General features: G+C 42.8%; 1 protein-coding gene across 11 annotated transcripts in view; it reads right to left on the reverse strand.

Moving 5' to 3' along the window:
- LOC144763479 (E3 ubiquitin-protein ligase PHF7-like) overlaps positions 1–15,546 on the reverse strand; it is a 1,848,469-nt gene that overhangs the window by 1,175,597 nt on the left and 657,326 nt on the right. For all 11 annotated transcript variants that reach the window (XM_078649109.1, XM_078649099.1, XM_078649102.1 and 8 more), the window contains one exon: positions 8,288–8,385. In XM_078649109.1, coding sequence (XP_078505235.1) covers positions 8,288–8,385 — 98 coding nt within the window. The remainder of the gene's footprint in view (positions 1–8,287; positions 8,386–15,546) is intronic.

Below are 15,546 nucleotides of genomic sequence, written 5' to 3' on the forward strand. Positions count from 1 at the left end.
CTTGGTGAGGGTAGAGGGCTCTTGGATTGATAATATCATTGTTTCTTCCTATGGGTTGTAGACAATCTCAGACTATCGTATGCCAATCTTGTTGTTTCTTCCTGGTGGATTGTAGGCAGTATCACGCTATTGTACGTCCAAGTTGAGAGCAGCGCATGTGCAGCTGTAAAAGGATACCAGGTGTTAGTGGTGCTCCATGCCCCTTGTGCAGAGGGTGGGCTTTTACTGCCCCGTTTAGCGCTTAGATTGGCAGATGCTGAGCAGTTTCAGTTGGTCAAGCATTTTGCCCGAAGCTGTTTACTTAACCAGTCCCCTACATAGTTATTGACAAACTGGGAGCGGTGTGATCAGTATTTCATGGTGCCCACCAGGGGTGTCAGCAAATGATAGCACTTCGCCAAAACCATCACTTGGCCAGATTTCCTTACGCAGGCAGAGAAGCTACTTCTCAACACACGTCAACCTCGACTTTTCGATCAAATATGATGTTTCGGTAATGAAGTGTGTGAAGCTAGTGCTTGTTGATTCATCCCCGTGACGCTTCCACTTTTGTTACACCGTGCTACATTGGATCACTTAATTCCACGCCCAAAATAGAGTCCTGTGTGACTCATTTTGGAAGCAGATGCATCTATAAGGAGCATTTGCAATGCAATAAGTCCTGCATTTAGAGGAGTTTGAAATATTAGCATTGTAAATGACATTGTCTTTTATTTATGTTTTGATTTTTAAAACAAATAAAAGGCATTGTCATTTGCAATGCTAATAGCTTAAACTTTCGCAAATGAGTTACCTATTGCATTGCAAATGCTTGTTTTTATAAAAAAAAGAGTGGAGCCGATTCACAGGACTAACTTAAGATAAAATCATAAACTTACTACTTTTGGTATTCACAGAAGGCATTTAGTAGCCTTAAATTAGGATTTTTTCTTAAATTAGGATTTTTTCTTAAGTTAGGATTTTGTTTTAAATTACGAATTTGTTGAAAGTTAGGATTTTGTCTTAAGTTACGATTTTGTCTAAAGTTAGGAGTTTATCTTAAGTTAAACTTAAGACAAACTTAAGTTAAACTTAAGTATAACTTAAGACAAAATCGTAATTTAAGACAAAATCGTAATTTAAGATAAAATCCTAACTTAAGACAAAACCCTAATTTAAGACAAAATAGTAATTCAACGTTTTCAACTACAGCTTTCTTATGAATTTAAAAAATTTTAAACGGGTGTTGGCGTAGTCCAACCCGTCTGGTTCCCATGGGCTCTGTATTTCTTTGTTTTTTTTTAGAAAATTCAGAGTGATGAAGAAAGGTCGACAATATGGGAAGATAACACCTACACCAACCTCACCACCCCGAGGAGGAGGGAGAGGCCGAGGGCGAAGAAGAGGAAGAGGCAGGGGCGCAGCAAACAAAGGCGACTCAAGCGAAAACACAGGTCAAAGAAATACACAGCCCATGGGAAACCAGACGGGGTGGCTCCAGGAGAACAAAACAATGAGGGACATCGCAATGGTAAATAAAACTATTGTAAATCTCACAACAAGAACACTATCTCAACTCGAAAAAACAACATTGTGTCTATGGTTAACCTTTTGTCCCACAGAACTATTTAACTACGCCAACACCTGTGTAGACATTTTTTAATTCATAAGAAAGCTGAAGTTGAAAAAGTTTACACCAAATAGAGCCACCCAATATTCCCAGAGGGACTGGGTATAATCAGTAACAACATACAAAAATGTCCCTATAGGAATTGTTCAATCAAAATTCAATAAATTAAATAATTTGCCACCGAAGTGATCAGTTATTAAGGAAACGCAAGGATAAACAGATATAAACTGTTTTTTATTATTCTCCCAACTATTCTTTTGCACGCACAAATGTAGAATATGGCAACAAGAATACTACTACGTTGACAGAGATGATTCTGAGTAGTATGGCAACTTTTGCTATACACATGGAAAAATAAATACCATGTACAGGAAAATACTTTTCACAATACAATCATTTAGAAATCAAATGATGATACAACAATGAGCAAAACGTTGTCAAGCGTCGACGTTTTTATATGTTGTTACTGAAGTTGAAAAAGTGGCACACTCTCAAAAACAATTACTTCCTTCTTGACACCCACTTATGGAGCATGGTAAAGGATATGGTTATTATACCCTCTGTAGAGAGTGACCATAATCTTCTTTCGCTCACCCTGACCCATAGGTGCCTAGACGGTATAGCTAGCAGAACTCTTTGTTCTCCCGTCCCGGACATGTCGGTAGTATCTAATTGCGGTCGACGGCTAAAGTGGGCTAAGCTGTCGCTCTCAGCGGTGAAAATATCCTCTATAACGCAGCTTCTAGCTGCAGCCCTAGATAACCTTGACCCTTTGGGGGGTGGGTTGGTGGATGTGCCGGCCAGGTTTTGCAACCTAACTCTGGCTCTTAGCGAGCTTTTTATTGTTTCAGGCAGCACCAATGGGAAGAGACCAGGTCCCCGGGCTAGACAAGGCTGGTTTAACCGTAAGTGCAGAGAGGCAAAGACCCTGCTTGTTGACGCAGTTAAATCTAAATCTCAAATCAGGATTAGGGAGGCTAGAAGGTTATATTCACATTGCCAAAAAACCGCCAAGGAGGAATGGGAGGATAACTTTTGGCAGGATCTTTTGACTGCCAGTCGAGGGAGAGATGCCAAAGGGTTTTGGGACTTGGTGGGTAGTAGGAACCGTCCTGATGACACCTTGAGGACTTGTACTATCACCGCCAAGGCGTGGTTTGACCACTTGTTGGCTCTCTACTGTGCTATTGAAGGCACACTTAATGATCATTTTATCCTTCCCCCCTATACTCTGGACAGAGACACGGATCTTTTCTCTGCACGCGAGGTTACGAACCTGATCAAAACTCTTACTCCACTAAAAGCAGCTGGCCCGGATGGGCTACCAGGGGACCTTCTCCGAGCTTATCCATGTGAATGGGGGGTGTTGGTCTCTGCACTTTTAAATGCCATTATTGAGGGAGGATCTGTGCCAGAGTCCTGGAAAGGGGCAGAGGTAGTCCCAATTTTTAAAAAGGGTAGCCGGGATTTACCAGGAAATTACAGGCCAATAAGCCTTATAGACTCGACCCAGAAGGTGGCGGGAAAAGCAATTCTGGGGAGGATTCTTTCATGGGTGGATGATAACCACATATTGTCCGAGATGCAGGCTGGGTTTAGCTCAGGCACAGGAACAATCGAACAAGTCTTCAGACTCCTGTTACTATATTGGAAGGTGGTGGAGCTGGGCAAAGGCAGTCTTTATCTGGCCTTTATAGACCTGAAGACTGCCTTTGTCCTAGTTCCTAGGGAGGAACTCTGGAGGGTGTTGTATGGTCTTGGGATGCCCCCTTACATCTTAAACCTCCTCATGAAACTGCATAACGCCAACTATGCCCAGGTTAGATGGGGTTTGAATGGGGAGAAGACTGATAAGATCCGGGTTGAGAGGGGTGTCCGGCAGGGCTGCGTTTTAGCTCCCACCCTATTCTCGCTCTATGTGAATGGGGTGGTAGAGCATCTGCTTAAAGAACCAGCAGACGCCCCCACCTTGGGCGGCGTTAAGATTCCAACCCTGTTGTTTGCCGACGACACCCTTCTCATCTCGAAAACCCCCCAAGGCATTCAGAAGCTCCTGAACCGGTTTCAGGATTTTTGTGTAAACAGAGGACTTGTCATAAATGTGGACAAAACGAAGTACCTATTCATGCACCCCCCTAGGAAACTTGGCCGCCCCCCCCATTCTGAATTCTATCCCACTTGAAAAAGTATCAGAATTTGATTACTTGGGAATCCGTTTGAGTGATGTTATGAACTGGTCTCCCCACATTAAAAAAATTACTCTGGGTCACAAAAGGGTGGGGGGAGCCTTGTTAAAGGAGTATAATAACTCATCTAAACACTGTGTAGCTCCGATAATCGACATATACAAGGCTAGAGCAGTATCTGCATCACTTTATGGAGCAGAGTTATGGGGTCTGGGTAATATGGAGTCTCTGTCTAAGGCAGAGAATAAATTTATTAAGGACCTAATGGCAATCCCGATGAGCACCCCGACAGTTCCGGTGCTCATGGACGCAGGCTGTAAACCAATCAAGGATCTGGCCCGCCTCCGGCCTCTCTTATTGTGGGCTCGCCTGTGGAGGGTCCCGGAACTAAAATCTTATGCAGACGGGCTGGTAGAGGTAATGCATTCGGATGGCTGGCAGAAGATTAAATGGCTTAGGGACATTAAACACCTGCTTGGGGACCTGGGATTGGGTTCCTGCTGGTCCACATACTCAGCTCCCCCGAAGGAGACTCTGAAAAAAATATATTGGGAATGGGTTTCCTCAAAGCTCATCAGCAATCAGCATCACTGCAATTCCACCGCAGTTTACCTGAGAATAAAAGATGTTGTTGCCTTTGAACCCTTTTTGGACATTATTACCATCCCAATGGATTGGGCCCTATATATTAAATTTAGACTAGGGACCTTACCACTAGCCGATCTCCTCTCCAGATGGAACTTGAACAAGCAGGTATCACGCAACTGTGCCCTATGTACCGACAGACCCGAAACCGTGGCACACTTCCTCCTTGAATGCCCGGATTATGTGCGCCCCAGATCCCACTGGCTCAAACCACTTTGTAGAGAGATGGGTATTCGTCAGCATTCGGTGGCTTTACGTATTTTATTGACTGATACAGCTCCTCCCATTGTTTGTGCTGTTTCCAAATTCTTAATATGGGCCTGGTTGATCCGCTTAAAAAGACTGTCTATATCGATTTAATGCCTTTTTAACTTTTAATTTTATTTATTATGTCTAATAGTCATTTTTACCTGATGTTTCTAATGTACAGTCTATGTTTTACGATGTGCTGTTTTATATATTTTTGTGTAATGCTTTTATGATATATGCATATCGAAATAAAGCTATCAACCAACCAACCAAAAACAATAGACTCCCTGTCGAGAGCGAGATGACCGCGAAACAATATCACAACCCTTACTTACCATCGGCAACGCACACATGCTACAGATCATGCATGATCTAGAACAGGTACCATGGCTAGACACTGAAGAACAATCTTGTTAGGATCTTACGGACATTGTTACAGATAAAGCAGCATGTACTGCTTTTAAACCACATTCTATATTTTACCAAAACCTTCCTCATGACTCTATAGACACCTTTGACAACATTGTCACCAAAGAACTGATCAAGCAGAAACACAGCAATACGAGTAGAAATGCTAAAGGTTTCAAATTGTCAGGCAAACAAAGAAACATTATTGTATCTTTATCCCAAGATAATAGTATTGTAATACACCAATCAGACAAAGGTGGGAATATAGTACTGTGGAGTAAACAAATGTATATTAATGAGGCCAAAAGACAGCTTGATAATGAAAGATGTTATTGTGCATGCAATACCACTATGTACAATGCTAGTATAACCACTACATGGGAGAAACTTTCTAAATGGTAAGAATCTGGTATTCTCTCATGGCATGAATACTGTTTTTTGAAAAAAGAGCACCCTAAGCTGCCCATATTGTAACTCCTCCCCTAGATTCACAAACACCCTACTATTCCTCCTGGCAGGCCTATAGTATCCTCTGTGGGCAATGCGTATGAAAATATTTTGAAATATGTTGACCACTATTTAAGAGAATATGTCATCTTTTCACCGTCCTATGTTAGGGACATGAAAGACTTCCTTTCAAAAGTTGAAGGCATTATATGGGAGGAGGAGCACTCATTCATTACCCTGGGCGTGAATTTATTATATACCATAAGTGATCACATCCAGGGTATTGTTCCTTACTTGCAGCAGTTAACTTTGTCATTTAGGTTTTAGAATGCCCCTGCAAACTCAGATATGTTGGGAGTACCACCCTCATGGTTAAGAAAAGAATCATGGAACACCTGCGGGTCATCAATAACACTGATATACACTATCCGATTGCCAGACATTTCTAGGAATGCCACCAATCTAACAGCTCCCTTCTCAGATTTTTTGCCATTGAGCAGATTAACTTGGATATTAGAGGTGGTAATAGGGAACTAGCTCTCAGGAAAAAAGAATCCAAGTGGATATTAGAGCTAGAAACTAGATTTGTTGGGGGCCACAATCTGGATGAGGAACTTGCCACACATCTTCATGAGAATTAACTGGATGGTATTGTCCTTCCATGATACTGAATGTTACTATTTACGTTTTATTGTTATATTGGTTTTAATTAGCTGCATACATCTTAAAACAATTCTGTATGAGATGGGTATATTGGATTTGTACTTACTACGTTTTCTGTCTTATTCTCTTTTCACAGGAGGAAAGGAAGGGACCCACCACGCTGCATGGTCACTTCACGGGTTCCCTACCCTTTTCTTCTCCGGGCTAGGGTGAACACTGAATGTAAGATACGACACTTTTTAATTAATTGATATCCCTTATTTAGTTCTCCCTTTTCGGACCTTTTTGACCCTTTTTTGTATTTTCACCCTTAGATTGGACCTAGACACTTACTTAACAGCCACTTGGCACGTAAACAGAACTGTCACATAGTCTCCAGCAATTTTGTGTTAACCAGTAACCCTAGTACACAGGTACTGTTACATAATCATGTCTTGAGCCATTTTATCAGAGACGCGATGTCATTATCACACAGGCACTAGTCCGAATAGACAACGTCACTAGATGCATGAATTCGCCGAGCACTGGCATGACAGCTCAATGCCCATAGGGGCTTTCACCCATAGCACAGTAAACATTTAGCCACTAGTGCGATATGAAACTTTGTTTCATCACTGTGCAATACTGACAGTTGTAATCTTGCATCAATGTATGTATTATTTCTGTCAAAATGGCTTTGCGATGTATAATTATGCCCATTGCATATATAGACTTGCTGCTTCTATACTTATAGTTGCATTTTACAAAATGGCCGACATGTTTAACTTACTATGTGAGAGAGATGCATTTGTAGTCCTTTGTCCATTTCGTATGTTGATTTATGCACACACTTCCTGAATAGCTCTTCGTGTGATCAAGACATTCACTTGTCCAAACGCATAACATCAGAGCAATAAAGAGCATTTTGCCTTGCAACAGGTCCTTTGAGAGTGTGTTCTACTTCTTTGAACTTGTTGGATATATATATATTACCAATCCTGGCATCTGCAAATTACAGGCGCTGACTCCGTGGGGATATGACACAAAAGGTTTTATTCCATAAGACGACCTAGACGCGTTACGACGGTGAACCGCCTTGATCACTACGTCTGGTACCATTGGATTTTCACAATATAAAGTGAGCACTCTAAGTTGGTTGTCACAGCAACCATTCTAGTTAATGGACATAGAAGTGTCCACATACCACAACAAACATGACTGTGCATTTAATCGTTAACTTGTTATCATTTTTATAGGCAGAGACTATATAGCACAACAATAATTTGAACAAAGTGATTTTTAATACTAAATTATAACAATTTAAAAACAATGCGAAAAGAAATCACAGTTACATTGTTACGTGCTCAGGCTTAGTTGGAATAAGACATGAGAAAAGACTCAATTGTATCTCACTCAACTCAGTCCTCATGGGTACCGCATTGACTAACTACACATTTATACTAGTGATACATAATAATGTATACATTATAGGGAAGTCCCAAGCTTGTTAGTGTAGGTGCACAAGTTTGTCTCTTATACCGTAAGTCATGCAAATATTCGGAAATGTTGCATAAATAATTCAATACATAATACACATACCAAGTCTGCAACTAAAGAAATGTCCTTATATCAGGATACAATTAAATAATGGACAGAAATGAGAAGAAAGGAAGTGGGGTATATATATTCGTGGTGAAGTGAATCTTCTTTTGGAGATATATATATATATATATATATATATATATATATACATATATACATCCACACACACACACACATATAATGTTTTTGTTGTTCTCGTCCCCTCCTCAAAAGACGCAGCTGAAAAACCAGATGAATGATAAGAACTGATGTCAAGGGGCTGAAGTGGAGGTTTTATGGTTCCAGTGTCATCACACAACTCTACATCCAGCATCGAGAGGGACCCAGTGCCACCTACTGGTGTCAGAGAGCTATTACAAACATTTTCAGCTCAAATCTGTGCCTGGGATATTCAAAGGTGAGGAAACTGCAGGTACATCGAGCATTCACAACTACCAAAGCTAAGTAACTTTTCCTTTAAGAGCTAAACCAGGAAACATGAAGGAAGAGTTATATTTACCAGGCAATAGTAGTGAGCACTTAGATTTGTCTTCGCATCTGTCAATCTTTCGCCGTATTTTTCAATGTTGTCTTCTGTCCGACTACAGAAGCAGCAAGCTGTGTGAAAGCAAATAATAAAGCTGTTTAACTGTAAACTAAGTTTCATAGTAATTTATGATAGAATGATACAAACAAGAGTATTTCAATAGACTGCTGTGTCATTTATGCCCAGAAAAGTCAGATTTTGCACAGTGGTAGCAGACAGTAAATTAAAGATATTAGAACTATATCATCGTACTCACCTGTGTTAATAACGTCATTATTCCTACCCCTTTCTGGTCAGCAACATTTCATAATTCATAATTATCTTTTATGCACCACTGTTACTATTAGCAATCTCCTCATTCGAGCTCCTGGAGACCTCTGAGTTGCTGAATCTAGTCACCAAGGTAAAACGTCCCACACATTCAAAGTCCCCTGCTCAGCATTATGATTCAAACAATTCATCCCCTCTCTTGCAAAGGATACTAGAAATAAGATAACGCCTTCTTCAGTCACAAACATGTGCCCTGCCAATATCATCCTCTCTTTTAAAAATATCACAGATCCTAAAATCCCACCTCACTACCACAAGAGTAACAAGAAAAGTCAATTGGACTAAATAATTTCCCTTCATGACCGCCAATCGTGATTTAGAGCTTAAAGGCAACTGAGTCAGTCATAGCCACTATCAGGTAGAAACTCCTCCTTCCCATGGCAAAAGAAAGGTCCATGAATTTGCAGGAAGATAGAGTGTCCACCAGAAAGAGTGTTACCGAAGGTAAGTAAACTGTTCTTCTGATGGATACTTCTAACCTTTGATTTCCTCACCTTTTGAACAGAAACCAAAGCAGTGCCTCCTAAAAGATGGTGGATCACAGGAATTGACTTACACCAAGAAATCCTACAGGACCAACTGGGTGAAATGGTCCGCTTTGTGGCCTTGGTTGTCGAGACAGTAATGCTTGGTGAAGGTGTAAATGGACGTCCATGTTGAAGCCTGGCAAATATTAAACACGAGATCACCTCTGTCAGTGCCACAGTGGTATTCTTGTCTATAGTTGCCCCTTTTTAGACAGAGCCTAGCATGTTTTTATACACAGGATAATCCATCTGAATATGGTTCGCTTCTAGACCACCTTCCCCTTCTTAGAATTGGCAAAGGCAACAAAAAGCTGATCACCCAGTGCTCCTTTGTGCATTTGAGGTTGAAGCCAAGAGCGCTTCTAAGGTATAATCTGTAAAGTCTCTTCTTCTCCTTAGAGGGGTGAGGTGCATAGCTGCCACGGTTTTAGATTGCTATGTGTGACATTTTCCTAATTTCAGTGTAAATATGAGTGACATTTCAATGACTATGAGTGACACTTTCTCGCAAGCAAAATGAAGATTAGGGAATCACAAATATCAGAAATTACACAAATTTGAGCAACGAGAAAATCCAAGTTAACTGCCGCAAAGCAGAAGTAATAATTGTTAAACGACTTTCATGTATCAGACACTAGCCAAAATTGCAGAAAATAGATAAAGCGGTCTGGAGGATGTTAATTTATTTATAATCAGCTGAGTGACTCTTAGACTCGCTAAACTGCTGCTGACGACATGTGCACTAAGCATGCAGCATTGGAAAACAGAGTGAAAGGGACTCATTTAGGTCACAGCTAGGTAGTCTTAAAACACCTTTTATTCTTGACTTAGATTAATAGTCTCCAGAGGCACACTGAACAGAGATGAGCTTTTAAATGTATGCATCACAAAAACTAGCTATCCCCAATGCCAGGTCCAGGCAAAGTGAAACCCCTGCTCCTGGCTGGGCCTGGTGGCTCAGTGCACTAATGCATCCACTATTCTGTGATTCACCTCCTGGTCACAGGTTTAAATATTGGCAGGTTCGCTCAGTATTCCTTTGTTCTGGGTTGGGTGGCATACGTACCATTGAGATGAGTATCAATAAACATTTATCATTAAAGGCCAAGGGGGGAACATTTGCATTACAAATATAAATGTTATGGTGTGTTATAGCGCATCACATATGCGTGGCAAGACACTGCTATTAATTTAACAGAAAGTGCATCTACTTTGAGAAATCTTTTTTTTTTACTTGCTTGTTCAGAAAGCACATGCTTAGTAAAAGAGTTTTGCAAACAATGCCCTCGTTCTCCGGTTCCCAGTAAGGCCTAGTGAAACTGTCACCGTGATTGAAATTACATGTGAGAAGGGTCAGCAAGTTGTATACTTGATGGTTCTGCTTTGATGTTACATGAAGTAACTAGTTTGCGCAACACCATCACCTAAATAAACTGGTACCTCCCTTGTAAAGATATATGGAGTCAAACATTCTGCAAGACAAGAACCGCAGAGGGGAGGCCTATCCACAAGGACCAACTGACTTTGCTCAACGCTGGAGCCAGCCCGGGGAAGGCACAGCTAAGAGCTGTGTGCAGCGTGCAGAGGCTGGTGCCCCTGCCACATTTGTGGAGAGTGGCGAGGGGCTCGTGAAGGTGTATCACCTAAATCACTCCCATGGCGGCTAACAGCGCAAACTCCCTCCCCACCGACCCCGCCCGTGCTCAATGAGGATGGCTGGGCCTTCATGCAGTGCAGCATGAGCAGGGGAAAGCGAAGAGCCTGGCGGACCGGTGTAAAGAAAGTTGCGCATATCAGGCAGGAAATGAAAGCACTTGCAGGATTTTGAGTAGCTTTATTCAAGATTACAGCGGGAATCACAGGAGTGCGTCTCTCCTCAGTAGCAAAGTAAAGCGCGGCAATGGCTGTTGCTCGGATCTCATACTTCGTTGAGGAGAGCACAGCGCAAGCAACAACTTTAAAAGTAAGCAATCTTACTCCAGCGCATGCCGCATTGGAATTAAGTTGCATTATAATACTCTAAACCAGAACCTAGGAACACGGAAGACATACTACAAAATCTAAACATAAGATGAACCATTACACCTGGCCTGTGTTATTAATGTTGTGGCACTTACTCGACTCAGAGAGCGCGCCCTTAAATCCTGTTTACTATCTGCAGCCCTGCCAAGTATCACGAATCAGGCGTTAGACACACGCATTTCAGTGTGGTGGTCCGCATCACCGCACTGAAATGCATTGTCACGCATATTTAGTGTCTCCTTTTCATGAGCTAAAGCACCACCAGACAGTGACGATTTTATCAGCAGGCCACAGCGCACGTTGCAGTAGCAGGCTTGGGGGCTGGCTGAAACAGCTATCCCTGTCCAGGGATGGCTACAAAGTATTACTCCCAGCCTTTGCGCAAATTTCGTGACCTCATGGTCACGTCGAGACCGAGGTATAATTTGCCCAATGATCAACATTCTGAATAGGGTCTGGGCGGGGTCACGTTTGCAGCTAGCACAGCCGGTAGCCCGCCCCTGCAGGAGCCCTTCAAGTATCAACTGGGCCTGCGCTGCGCAGCTGCTGCGGAAGAGCGGTAGTGCCCGTTCGAGTGGAGTGGGAGCACAGTGCTGGACCCTGGCGAAGCTCAGACAGTAAACAGGATGTGCGGGCGCGCTCTCTGAGTCGAGTAAGTGCCACAACATTAATAACACAGGCCGGGTGTAATGGTTCATCTTATGTTTAGATTTTGTAGTATGTCTTCCGTGTTCTTAGGTTCTGGTTTAGAGTATTATAATGCAACTTAATTCCAATGCGGCATGCGCTGGAGTAAGATTGCTTACTTTTAAAGTTGTTGCTTGCGCTGTGCTCTCCTCAACGAAGTATGAGATCAGAGCAACAGCCATTGCCGCGCTTTACTTTAATGCTGAGGAGAGACGCACTCCCGTGATTCCCGCTGTAATCTTGAATAAAGCTACTCAAAATCCTGCAACTGCTTTCATTTCCTGCCTGATATGCGCAACTTTCTTTACACCCGTCCACCAGGCTCTCCGCTTTCCCCTGCTCATGCTGCACTGCATGAAGGCCCAGCCATCCTCATTGAGCACGGGCGGGGTCAGTGGGGAGGGAGTTTGCGCTGTTAGCCGCCCAGGGAGGTATTTAGGTGATACACCTTCACGAGCCCCTCGCCACTCTCCACAAATGTGGCAGGGGCACCAGCCTCTGCAAGCTGCACACAGCTCTTGGCTGTGCCTTCCCCGGGCTGGTTCCAGCGTTGAGCAAAGTCAGTTGGTCCTTGTGGATAGGCCTCCCCTCTGCGGTTCTTGTCTTGCAGAATGTTTGACTCCATATATCTTTACAAGGGAGGTACCAGTTTATTTAGGTGACGGTGTTGCGCAAACTAGTTACTTCGTGTAACATCAAAGCAGAACCATCAAGTATACAACTTGCTGACCCTTCTCACATGTAATTTCAATCACGGTGACAGTTTCACAAGGGAGAGCTATAAGGCCTTACTGGGAACCGGAGAACGAGGGCATTGTTTACAAAACTCTTTTACTAAGCATGTGCTTTCCGAACAAGCAAGTAAAAAGAAAAGATTTCTCAAAGTAGCAGCACTTTCTGTTAAATTAATAGCAGTGTCTTGCCACGCATATGTGATGCGCTATAATACACCATAACATTTATATTTGTAATGCAAATGTTCCCCCCTTGGCCTTTAAAGATAAATGTTTATTGGTACTCATCTCAATGGTACGTATGCCACCCAACCCAGAACAAAGGAATACTGAGCGAACCTGCCAATATTTAAACCTGTGACCAGGAGGTGAATCACAGAATAGTGGATGCATTAGTGCACTGAGCCACCAGGCCCAGCCAGGAGCAGGGGTTGCACTTTGCCTGGACCTGGCATTGGGGATAGCTAGTTTTTGTGATGCATACATTTAAAAGCTCATCTCTGTTCAGTGTCAGACAGTGAGCCTCTGGAGACTGTTAATCTAAGTCAAGAATAAAAGGTGTTTTAAGACTACCTAGCTGTGACCTAAATGAGTCCCTTTCAATCTGTTTTCCAATGCTGCATGCTTAGTACACATGTCGTCAGCAGCAGTTTAGCAAGTCTAAGAGTCACTCAGCTGATTATAAATAAATTAACATCTTCCAGACCGCTTTATCTATTTTCTGCAATTTTGGCTAGTGTCTGATACATGAAAGTCGTTTAACAATTATTTCTTCTGCTTTGCAGCAGTTAACTTGGAGTTTCTCGTTGCTCAAATTTGTGTAATTTATGATATTTGTGATTCCCTAATCTTCATTTTGCTTGCGAGAAAGTGTGACTCGTAGTCATTGAAATGTCACTCATATTTACACTGAAATTAGGAAAATGTCACACATAGCAATCTAAAACCTTGGCAGCTATGTGTCGGAGCTTCGTCGGGGTCCAGCACTGTGCTCCCACTCCACTCGAACGGGCACTACCGCTCTCCCACAGCAGCTGCGCAGCGCGGGCCCAGTTGATACTTGAAGGGCTCCTGCAGGGGCAGGCTACCGGCTGTGCTAGCTGCAAACGTGACCCCGCCCAGACACTATTCAGAATGTTGATCATTGGGCAAATTATACCTCGGTCAAAATTTGCGTAAAGGCAGAGATTAATACTTTGTAGCCATCCCTGGACAGAGATAGCTGTTTAAGCCAGCCCCCAAGCCTGCTACTGCAACGTGCGCTGCGGCCTGCTGATAAAATCGTCACTGTCAGGCGGTGCTTTAGCTCATGAAAAGGAGACACTAAATATGCGTGACAATGCATTTCAGTGCGGTGATGCGGACCACCACACTGAAATGCGTGTGTCTAACGCCTGATGCGTGATACTTGGCAGGGCTGGAGGTGGGGTGAAAAAGGAAGGCAGAGTGATGAATTGAACCACATGGAAGGTCAACACCACCTTTGGCAGAAAGCAGGCATGAGTTCACATGTATTGTCTGGAAAGAAGGTGGTATATGGAGGTTCCACTAAGACCGTATGCAGCTCATTGCCAGCCAAGTAATTGCGATGAGTAATACTACTTACCTGTTCAGCAATCTTAGTGAGCAACTGTGCATAGCCTTGAAGAGTGCACACATCAAGATGTGAGGACTAAGTCAAGATACTATTGAAATATAATAAAGGGCACAGAAGGGAACATGAATGTGAGCTCTTTTTAGGTTGAGCATGTACAGCGCTTGAGCTGTTCTTGTGCAATCTATGATTTTTATTATAAACTTAAAAGGGGCTTACATCCCACCTCCTCTCTTTCCTAGCTTTTCAATTGTTTCTGTGGTTGCCACTCACTTTTCTTCCATTTCTATTGGCTGTAGCAGATTGTCCTGCATTTATCAATGCTTGTTAAAAAGGGCGACTTTAATAATAAAGGTTATCCAGGAAAACATAGAAAGGTTCGAAAAGTAATCTTTAACAATCCTACTAAAAACCTTGCTGGGCCAGAAAAAATAAAAAAAATAAAACATACGTCACATTGTATTGAGAGACACACTGACAAAGTATGCACCAGACAACCACAGTAAATAGATTTGGTAGATGGGTAAGAATAAAATCCACTACTTCTTCAGGCAGATCGAAACCACTAAGTTAGAGCCGCTCATTCTCCACACATGTAGGAATATGTTGTGGGAATTCGGGTGAAGAACCCTGCTCTATTGCTGAGATAGGAAGTCATCCTAAAGACGCATGTGGAACGGAGATCAAATGCTCCGACTAAGGAGATTGCAGTACCACCTTTCCCTTTCCCCACCTGGGGCTACGAGAATGATCTGTGACTGATCTATTCTGATGTCTTTCAGTACTTGGGGAGAGAGAGGCGAGAAAGAAGGGCGTACAGGAGACTAACGTCCCACTTCAGGCAGAAACGGCCCCCCTTTTGTAAGAAACTCATTCGTGCTGTGTTTAAAGTGATGGTGAAAAGGTTTAGCCAGGGCATGCCGCACTGGTGAAGATGCCTCCCAGGGAAGACAAGATTCATGGTTTGCCTGCTAAAGTCTGCTGAGTTTGTTCAACAAATGGTAAAGGACGACCCCACTCGGTCTTTTTATTGCAGTAACACAGACTGGTAATGTTGTATGGAAGGACTTAAACCAGCTTCCTTTGATGGATGGAAGGGATGACTTCAGAGTTACAAAATGGCGCAAAGTTCCATTGGGTTGATGTGGTGCCTCTGCTCCACTGGGACTAAGTCACCCTGCTCCACCTCTTCCAGAACACTGCCTCAATTGATAAATGATGCGTTTATTACGGCTGTGAGATCTGGGTATGGTAAGTAGAACGGTCTCTCACTGGTCAGGTTGGTATTTAACAGTCACCACTGGTGGTCCAAAGTTGCCTCCTTCGAAATAAGGATGT

This window comes from Lissotriton helveticus, chromosome 6, assembly GCF_964261635.1.
Source record: "Lissotriton helveticus chromosome 6, aLisHel1.1, whole genome shotgun sequence".
Lineage (NCBI taxonomy): Eukaryota > Metazoa > Chordata > Amphibia > Caudata > Salamandridae > Lissotriton > Lissotriton helveticus.